We start from the raw sequence: 10,820 nt of genomic DNA, 5'->3' as shown, positions 1-10,820 counted from the left end.
AAGAGCAAGGAGTGTTTTCCCAGCATCCTGCCCGAAACCTATCCTTTAACCAAGGCCAATTTAAAATAAAAAGATTATCTGCTCAGTTTTCACTGCTGTTTCTGGGACCTTGTATCTAAATTTCCCGCTGCGTTTACCTACATCACAACAGTGACTGCACCTCAAAACACAACTGGATTAGGGATTTAGGAGGACCAGAATGCCATGAACATTCAAGGGTCCTCTGCACCTTTCCTCCCTGCCCCAACCCCCGGCCCTGCCTCACTTGCCAAGCCCAGGGGCCCACTGCCTGTGTAGTAAAACGTGTGAATAGAATGGCTGCAGGCTCCATCGAAATCCTGTCACAACGCACTGCGGCTAACTGAAACCGTTTAATTTTGTCACACGCTGTAATGGAAAGTAAAATAACTACTCTTTGCTTGATGAGAAATGGTCACCAAATCTGTAACATCCATAAGCGCACAGGTTACAGGTATGTGGATGTGATGTGACCCTTACACCCATGCCTTGTGTTTCCCTTGGCTCCCGCGGCAGTTGGTATTGGAAGAGTGAGTTTTGTGTGTCTCTGTTTCCACTTGTTTCTGTTCTGCTGAATTTGTGTGAACCGTAGAGTGTTACAGCACACACAGGGGCCATTCGACCCATCATATCTGTGTTGGCTCTTAGAGGGAGCTATTCAGTTCACCCCACTCCACAGCCTTTTCCTGATAATCCTGCAAATTTTCCCCTTCAAGTGTTCACCCAATGGCCTTTTGGAAGTTACTGTTGAATCTGCTTCCACCACCCTTTCTGGCAGCGCACGCCAGATCATAACAACTCACTGCGTTTTAAAAGCAGTGTCCTCACCTAGCCTCTCATTATTTTACTAATAACCTTAAATCTGCTGAGCTCTGGTTACTGATTGTTTCTGCCACTGGAAATGATGGGAATGCCTCACTCTAGTGATGTAGCGGACAGCAATGAGCAATGTTGACAATTAAAATGATGTAAAAGTTGCCCCAAAGTGGACGTTCTTAATTAAAAAAGGTGGTTTTTAACATTGCAAAACAATATAAATGCAAAGCAGTAGGAACCCAAAACCTTCCAAAGGCCAGTTCTTCATTCATCATATCTGGAGCTTCCCTGACAACCATCCAAAATAAACTTCAAAGGCAAAAAAAGCTTAATCCTGGCACGATAGCCAGGAACTTGAGCCAGCATAATTTAAATATCGAATTGTCTAATTTAGCCCTGCAAATTAATTCTCTTTAAATGCGTGTCCCTTTGCTGTCTTCTTTGCCTCAGTGGGGGGCAACGGAGTTAACTGAGCATGAGCAGCCCCGCTCTCCGAAATGGAATGGAAGATCATGGATTAAAGGAAAAAGGCTCGAATCATACCAGCTCACCCAGTTTCCTGATTTCCCTGCCCAGCAGAGTATAAAATTGACCTCGACATATGATAAGCTGATACTCAGTGCTGTTCTTGAGGTGCCCACTTTCTGGGAGTTCGCCAGTGTGAGCTTTTTTTTTTGAAGCTGATGACGAGCTTATGCTCAATTTCTTGGTGGGGTCGGCGGGGGTGGTGGGGGGCGGGGTTGGCTTCTATAAATCTCAGATTGTACACGGAGTAAACCTCTGCTGTCAACCTGAGAGTTAAATGTTAACCATGTAGGAGGGCAGAGTGCAGTGTGGTGTGGTTCCTGGCGGACTCTGCCACAAGTTGAAATGGAAAGAATGCCAAGGAAGCCAGTGTGCATTAATGACTTTGAACAACATGCGAAAGATATCCTTCCCAAAGCGGTCTATGATTACTACCGTTCAGGAGCAGACCAACAGCAGACATTAAGGGACAATGTGGCTGCTTTCTCAAGGTATTCTTGCAAAGTAATTTCGGACAGAACATCCTGATTTGCTTTGCACACTTGTCAATGTATCTGGAAAATGATTGCTCTGTTAAACTGTCTAAAGAAAGAAACATCGGGAAATAGCGAATGAATTAAAAAATGCTTGCATTTTGATTCTTACAGTCTGAATAAACTAGCAAATGTTTACAATATTTACAGATTTTCTGGGCGTTTTTAGAATTGGCTAGAAATGACTGTTTTCATTAACCTACAAGCACATAATGCAAATGTATGACAATACTCAGTCTGCTAATTCAACTTGGCACAACCTGTTTAATGTAGAGAGCTCAGTGCTCTGATAAAATAGTGGCTAGAGCAATTTCATGTGAAGATATTAAGTGTTTGGTTGCAACTGTCACCAACCTGTATATTGCTAACAGTTTAGCTTGACTTTTGGATGAAGTGTTAAAGGGGATTTCTGTGTTTGGTAGGTGAATGCTGTTCCTAATGAGCATCTGACAATAGCTAAAAATGAGTTAACGTTTCAATTAGGTTAACACATTCTGTTTTGCAGAATAAATAAACATTCTGAAATGTCTACAGGACAAGATCCCAAATTCTTCTCAATATCCCTTTCATTCCTGCTTTGAAAAAAAATGGTAAACCTGTTTCTTTTTGTGTTTCTTTGTTCATACTGCCCGCACAAAGGAATTTTTTTAAGATTGACTTGCTGGCAGTCCTGATGATGTAACGTTAATTCTCACCATGTTCCTGGAGGTGCTAATTCACGCTGTTGATTTTGTCTCGTTGATCTGGCTGTCTCCCTGCCTCGAGGCATGGTCCCGAGCCAATGATCCCCTCACCTGCCTGTTTAAGTGTTTTTTCTCTCAGACTCTTCCTCTTTACTGTGTGCCCTTAGAACAGTTCCAGTCCAGTTCACCCTCTTTACTGCTCTCAACCTGTTAGTGTCAGCTGTGACTCTGTGGGTGAGCACTCTTGCCTCTTGAGTCAGTAAGTTGTGTGTTCAAGTCCCATTCCGGACACTTAAGGTTACAATGTAGACTGGCAACCCAATGCAGTGCTGAGGGAGTGCTGCGCAGTCACAGATGCTGCCTTTTAGGTGAGATGTTAAATCTTTTCTGCCCTCTCAAATGGACAGAAAAGACCGAAGGGCACTCTTTCGAAGAAAAGCAAAGAAGTTATCCCCAGTGTCCTGGTCAATATTTATCCCTCAATCAACATCACAAAAACAGATGATCTGACTATCGTCACCTTGCTGTTTGAAGGAGCTTGCTGTGTGTAAATCGGATGCTGCGTTTTCTACATGACCACAATAACAACACTTAATAAGCATTTAATTGGCTGTAAAGTACTTTGGGATGTCCTGAGACCATAAATGCAAGTCTAGCTTCTTTCTACGTTTAACCTGTTTTAATCTTTCACTATCTGACTTTCTCTTTCTATCCTTTGGAAAACCTGGTCACTCCTCTTGCCCTTCCATCCTCTTCTTTTTTCTGTTTATCAGAGGCATGTATCATAACTACTTTCTCCCACAGGGTGATCTGTCACTTGTTTCTATGTTGTGCTTTCACCGAGCGCTGGACCTGGTTCTGCTATTAACACATTCTGCTATCTTACCTTTATGCCACTATCAGCACCTTCTTTAGCCTTTAACACCACCGCCAACAGTGCTTTTGTCTTGTGCCCATGACATCTTTGTCAATCTGCCCTGAGCTGCCACCTATCCCTGACCTTCGATTTTGCTCCACCTGCTCCACCCCTTCTTAAACAGTATAAAATCCATGAAATTTCCGCTTCACTTTAGCTCTGAAGAAGAATCATACAGACTCAAAACGTTTACTCTTGTTTCTCTCTCCACAGATCTGCCTGGCCTGCTGAGTTTTTCCAACATTTTCTGTTTTTATTTCAGACTTCCAGCCTCTGCAATATTTTGCTTTTACCTTTATATTATAAGTTCTTTCTCTCTCTCCGTCTCCGACCAGACGCTATTTTCCCACATTACCATTTGTCTCCTCCCGTACAAGTCACAAAGTCGCACAGCTCGGGTCCTTCATGCCATTATTTTCCTAGATGCTACTCCACACAATCTGACGGTGGCCTGCACTACCCCACAAATGAGTTTGATGCACGTCCTGTGCTCCTGCCTAGTTTGGGGTTGTTGAGTGGCCTCCTGCTAGCTCAGAATTGTCAGACATCATTAAGGCTGCATATTGCTTCGAACGGTAAATTTAGTAAATAGCGTTGAGGTCATTTAGACCACAGATTCAAATAAATGATGCTCTTGCCTTCATGCGATCAAGAAAAAGATAAGAATTAAAAAAAATGATAACATTAGGTTGTCCTTGTGAGGTTGTCTAACACCGCCCTCATCATTCACTCCCAGAAACTTCTCAGCTCTGCCCTTGTGTGGGGTTGGAGGTGGGGCTGGGAATAGAGGGGGTGGGGCCACACACCCAGGGTAGGGATAGCACACCGATGTACCTCTTAAATGCTGCAGCTCCTTTAAATGCAAGAAACAGGAGCAGGAGTAGACCACACGGCCTGTTGAGCCTGCTCCGCCATTCAATACGATCATGGCTGATTTTGGGCTTCAACTCCATTTTCCCGCCTGCTCCTCACATCCCTTAATTCCCTGAGAGACCAAAAATCTGTCTGTCCCACAGCCTTAAATGTATTCAACGATGGAGCATCCACAACCCTCTGGGGTAGAGAATTCCAAAGATTCACAAGCCTTTGAGTGAAGAAATTTCTCCTCATCTCAGTCCTAAATGATCTGAGACTGTGCCCTCACTCCTTTCCTGCCCTGATCTGGGTGAAAACCAATGTTAAATAGAAGCAGTGAGGACAGCAGCCCGAAGCTGGTGATGTGCTCTTTAAATATGCAGATCAGGCTCCTCTGCTGTAAACCTGCCCTGGGTCCCCCTGCCCACCAGAATTCCCCTCCTGGAACCTATAGTCATGTGCGGGTAATGTATACAGTGAATATTACATCTATTACATTTGCATTGAAGCACCTCAGAGTGCAACATGCTCTGTGTAGAACATTGGAATATCATAGCACTTTCTGTGATGGCCATCTTGTAATGTTTTGGTATATTCTTTTAGATATTTTATAAATAAAGTATATTTTTGCAAATAAAAGTTGTGCGCTGGCGCAATTCCCTCTAATTGACAATCAAGGCTGAAACTCCAGTGCAGTACTGAGGAAATGCTGCACTGCCAGAGGCACCATTTTTTGGATGAGACATTAAACCGAGGCGCCCTCTGCTCTGTCAGGCCGACGTAAAAGACCCCACGACACTTCCTGGAAGAGGAGCAGGGGAGTTATCCCCCCACCACCCCCGTGACCTGACCAATATCTATAGCTCAATCAACATCACAAAGACAGGTTATTTCGTCATTATCACATCGCTGCCTGTGGGAGCTTGCTGTGCATAAATTGGCTGCTGTATTTCCTCCATTACAACACTTAAAAAATTGATTGGCTGTAAAGCGCTTTGAGACAAACAGTGGTTGTGAAAGGTGCTATATAAATGGACCTCTTTTTTTTTCTTAATGGGGTTTTGAGATTAACTTCTAATTTAGGAGTTAAAATGGAGAGCTTTGTTCTTTGTTCTATCTGTCTGTGGCCTTTCTGTGGTACCACTGAATGATCAAAGCCCCATGGGTTCAGGGCTTTCAGGACCCTGCTGGGGCTCAGCTTGCGAACACCTTCAGAACTGGGGCAACTTTCAAGAAATGGTGAACTAATTTAACTGTATTAGCTGATAGATGTCTAAGTTCTAGATCTGTTGGCGTATATGACCAGAGGTTTGCAATAGATTAGCATTGCTCTGGCTTTGATGACCTTTATCATCGCTCACACTTGTGCTTACCGCATGTTTTGAAATTGTTAAAATGTTTTCTATAGTCCTCCAATTCCTTTCTTTGAAGCTTTTTTTTTTCCATCTTGGGCCAAATGTAGCCACTTGTTCTGTACTTGTAATTTACTCTTGTTGAATTTATTCCTTTGTTTTATTTTAAGTCTTGAGCCCTTCGCCATCTTGCATTGAGGTTTTAGCCATTTTTCTTCATCATCAGTGCAAGTATATCCGACCAAGTGGTTACTTTTTGGCTGCAAAGCTATTTCACAGGTGTGTTTTTTCATATAAATCGTGTAGATGGCACTGGGAGACTGAATGGGCGTGTGGAGGAATTTTCCGTCCTCTGGCTGGCCAGAATGGGGCTGTAATCAAGTTAAAATCGCATCAGGAGACTTATCGCACTCTTCCCACCCGATCCCCACCTACTGCCGAAGGCGTCCAAGACGCCCGCTCAAAGCATCCAAATCAAAGTCTTATGATATCTCATTAGGATACATGACTTTATTGTGTTGGAGCTGAGTTTCTGGCAAGTGCTTAACCAGTTTACTAAAATCTTGGTTCCTCAAGGCCATTGGATGTGATATTTTAAGGGGCACTCACCTCTAAGCACTCAAACCATGGATACCGTCATGAAGCTATTAATGTATATAACGTTATTGGGAATTATTTTTTTGAAACCAGAGGGTTAATCTGTGGGTGTATCTTAATTGGAATAAAGCCAGCTATCCTGGGTGCTTTGATGTATATTAGTTTTGAGTTGTAAGAGAGGAAGAGCGCATTTGCATTTTGTTGAATAGAGCACTGAAGGAGGGGAGTGAAATCGGGCACCTAGCTAGCAGAGACCAAGCAATGTTCATATTACTAATAATATTGGTACTCTGAAAGGGATTTTATTGTTAGAAGAGGTGAAGTTCAAAGGGGCTGGTGATACAATGAGAATTTACACTCAGTGAGGTTTGCTGGATATAACCGATAGCAGTTTTGTGTGTGCAGGGTAGAGGCATGTAACGTGAAAGCCTGTAAGCCTATCACTGTGTCTGCAAAGGAACCAAACTGAAAGGAACCTCATTTTGAATTTGTAAGGTGAAAATGCTTTGCCTGGTGTCTGCTTAAAGCCTATGGGTTATTGTTGCCTTAGTGGAGATTAGTTTGGGAAGTTGTTAAAAGTTATGATCATAGTAATTTGTAGCTATGTGTATATATTCCGCTTGTGTAAATTAATAAATGTCTCATGTAGTTTGACATAAAACCTCTCGAGAACTGATGGTCTGATTCCTGAACTTAGAGCTGCCTCTCAAACATACCACTTAAAGTATAGGTTATGACAGTTGTTTAAGGTTTCCCTCTGGAGGTTTTAAATAACTCAGCTTTACCAACTGCTGGGTTATAACAGATACCGACTTATGTTTAGATTTCCACAGGAGACTTTGCCTCAGAGATGGTTTCCTATCCACCTCCCCTTCCCTACCCCTCATTCATGTTGCTTTCACACCCTCAGTGATTGCTCAGCTTATGAGGGGTGCCATTTTTGTTCCTTTAATCTGCTTGAGGAACAGCAGCCAGAACAGTGACTGCCTTGCTACAATCAGCTGTAGTTGGATCACCTAGAAGACCGACTCACAGAGGGCATCCTCCAGCCTATAGGCCTAATGGCTCAGGGTCAGTTTCCTGGATGTGTAGTGAGAAGGTTGCGCTTCTCCGGACCTCTGTAGCCTCTTGCAACAAGGCCCTAATGCCTGCTGGGCAGGGTGCCCATGTTTTGTCAGCGGCAGTGAACGCAGCCATGGGCCTTGACTTCTCTTCCTCGAGATCTTTGCCAGAGTGGTGCAGGGATCATTTCCCTGCTGTTCATAATTTCACCAAGCAGGCCACCGATGCCCTGTATGCCAGGGTCACTGATGCCCTCTGTGGTAGGGTCACCAATGCCCTCTTGGCCAGGATCCATAATGCCCTCTTTGCCAGGGACACCAACTGCGGATCTTTCTAATGGATGCAAGCAGTCAAAATGAAAGGGCTCTGAGGTTTGGTGCAGTGGCTGGCTTCCCTTGCATGCCCGGGATCATTGACTGCACACATCTCGCCATCAAAGTCCCATAAAAGCAGCCAGCTGCATTTCCTAACAGGAGGAGATTATACTGCATGAATACACAGCCTGTCGACAATCATCACCACAGAATCCTGCAGGTGTTGCTGGGTCACCAGGCCGCTGGCACAATGTCCTTACCCTTTGCCAACCAACCATCGCTCCAATATTACACTTGTTAAAGAACATTAGGAGGTGGTTGCTCAGAGAACAAGGGCTATTCTCTCCAATCGTGCTTATTGACACTTTTCTGTTACCTCAGCACCTCTGCATAACCGAGGCATGCGGCCATCAGGATAATTATCAGGCTCCTCGAATGATGATTTGGATGCCTGGGTAGGTCAGGGCGATTGCTTAATACAGCCCACGTACACGGCCTCGCCTGTTCTGGTAGTGTTTTGTATGATTTTGGAACCTTGCTGCCTAAAGGAAACTGCACATAGAGGAGGAGGAGCAGCAGATGGAGGAACTGACCTATCCGATGAGGAAGATTTGCAGGTGAGGAAGGAACAGAGAGACTGGGACCTTTACAAAACCTTGTAGGCAGAGATGCCAAAGTTGACTTAATTGCTCAGCGCTTTTGACTGATCTGCTCATTTCCCTGAAATGTTACACAATCCCCTATCTGCATGAACACTCCTTGCTACTTCCACTCCCTCGCTAAAGAACAACTCATTCCTTGAACTAACTAAATGCGGCAGCCTGACAGTGTAGGCTTGTAGGTTGTTATGAAACCACCTGGGTGACCCTAACAAGAGTGTCACATTTTAAAGAGCAAGATATTTACTGGAAAGATCAGTAATTGTCCCGGACTCATCAAGCATCAACACGTATTGCCAGTCTTTAGTGTTTTTCATATTCCTGCTGCACTTATGAGATGCTTCCTCAGTGACATATGGCACAGAAGGAGGCCATTTGGTCCATTGTGGCTGAAAAAGAGATATCCCTGCAGTCTAAACCCCGCCCCCTCCCCTTCCAGCTCTCGGTCCATAACCTTATAGATTACGACACCCCAAGTACATATTGAAGTATTTAAATGTGATGAGGATTTTTCCCTCTACCACCCTTTGCAGGCAGTGAGTTCTACCACCATCCTCTGGGTGAAAACAAATTACTCCTCAACTCCCCTCAGATCTGTCCATCAATTGCTTTAAATCTGTGTCCCTGGTTGTTATTCTGATAATTAATAGGTCATTCCTATCCACTCTATAGGTCCTCCACACCTCAATTCAATCTCCCCTTAGCCTTCTATGTTCCAGAGAAAATGAGCCTAGCCCATGCAAGCTTTCTGGTGAGAAGCTACTGTCTCACGTGAGGACATTGAGATGCTTCTGGCTGGTGGTCCGTGAATGCCAGGGCCTGTGAGAGCCAGGGCCTGTGGGAGCCTGGGTTTGTGGGAGCCTGGGTCTGTGGGAGTCAGGGCCTGTGGGAGCCTAGGTCTGTGGGAGTCCGGTCCTGTGGAAGCCAGGGCCTGTGAGCCAGGGCCTGTGAGTCAGGGCCTGTGAGAGCCTGGGTCTGTGAGAGCCTGGCTCTGTGGGGGTCAGGGCCTGTGGGAGCCAGGACCTGTGAGAGTAAGGGCCTTTGAGCCAGGGTCTGTGAAAAACAGGGTCTGTGTGAGCCAGGGCTTGTGGGAGTCAGGGTTTCTGGAGTCAGGGTCTGTGAGCCAGGGCCTGTGGGAGTCAGGGCCTGTGTGAGCCAGGGCCTGTGAGCTAGGGTCTGTGTGAGTCAGGGCCTGTGTGAGCCAGGGCCTGTGAGCTAGGGTCTGTGGGAGTCAGGGCCTGTGTGAGCCAGGGCCTGTGAGAGCCAGGGCCTGTGAGCTAGGGTCTGTGTGAGTCAGGGCCTGTGCAGGACTCAGCTGTGGATTGTTACGGTGGCAATCTGGCTCAGCTAGAACTTCTGGCCTTGAGAAGGGCTTGAGTAAGGAGATAAAGGCAAGAACTGTCAGACTTGACAGTAACCAATGTCAGGCTTCATCACACAACATGATGTTGTCAGACTAAGTGAACGCGCGATTACTTCAGGTAAATGGAACTGATGTGCAAAGAATAGGCAACCATGCTGCTCAAGTAAGTCCTGAAGCCCACATTCCTGGACCTTTGCATTCCTGCTAGGCTGATGATGTGTGGGGTCTGCATGCCCTATGTGGTTTAAGGCCTGAATGTTGAATGGCCCTCACCCGATCCTGGTGCTCTCCCTCAGGTTCTGAGGCATTTCTTCCTGCATGAATAGAGGGGGAGAGTGACTGAGAGGCTATTGACGAGAGAGGCATGGAACTCGCTGAGAACAAGAAGAGAGTGATTAGAAAATGTGGAGGTGTTCATTGAAAAGTACATGGCTGCTGTGTGAAGTGGGAAAGGGGATATGGGATCGGGGACCCTCCCTTGTGCTATAATTGTTACAGTGAGAACACAGGGTTCCAGTGGGATGCTGTGATGGCAGCTGGCAAGAGCTGCGTTGGATTGTGAAGGAGACATGGTACAGCATTGCCTTGTGGAGGAAGAATATGATGCAATGAAAAATGTTCATAGTATTGGGCAACAGGAAGAAAAAGACTATTGCTGGATGAGATATGGTGATGTATAGACCTGAGCTCACTCTTGTTACTTTGTTAATTGAACCTTTTCCCGCATTGAGCCCATGCCCTGGGGACAGCGATTTTTCAGATGATGACTCAATGACCTCCAGCTCTGTCGGATGTTGGCCTTTTGGAACCGTTTCCCCATTCAACAGAGAGAAAACGAACCCTTCTTGCCCTCGCTTCTCCCGCTGGGACCTTGGGGAGGAAGGGATCACATGAAATCCCTTCTATCCTACTTTGACTGATGCATTAAATCCAGGGAGCATTGCTGGTCCTGCAGAATCACTTCATGAGATTGTAGGGGATGACCACGTCACTGCTTTCCCAACACTGCAGTAACCCTAGTTGATGATTAGGTTAGCATCTGAACGTCCCCACAGATGGGACAAATTGCAGGATGGTGACTGTACCCAGGGAGAGGCTGATGCAGGCCGGACAAATAGAAACAGATA

At 45.5% G+C, this 10,820-nt stretch overlaps 1 protein-coding gene across 3 annotated transcripts in view; it reads left to right on the top strand.

The window, feature by feature from the left end:
* The first annotated feature begins 1,593 nt into the window (after positions 1-1,593).
* Positions 1,594-10,820, top strand: part of hao1 (hydroxyacid oxidase (glycolate oxidase) 1) — a 56,918-nt gene continuing 47,691 nt past the window's right edge. For 2 of the 3 annotated variants that reach the window (XM_078556432.1, XM_078556433.1), the window contains exon 1: positions 1,603-1,850. In XM_078556432.1, coding sequence (XP_078412558.1) covers positions 1,705-1,850 — 146 coding nt within the window. In that variant the 5' untranslated portion in view covers positions 1,603-1,704. Of the gene's footprint in view, positions 1,851-10,820 lie in introns of all 3 variants that reach the window. The other variant, XM_078556431.1, reaches the window with a different exon arrangement.

Source organism: Cetorhinus maximus, chromosome 14 (genome assembly GCF_964194155.1).
Source record: "Cetorhinus maximus chromosome 14, sCetMax3.hap1.1, whole genome shotgun sequence".
NCBI classification, from domain to species: domain Eukaryota; kingdom Metazoa; phylum Chordata; class Chondrichthyes; order Lamniformes; family Cetorhinidae; genus Cetorhinus; species Cetorhinus maximus.
This window is presented reverse-complemented; position numbering and strand designations above follow the sequence as displayed.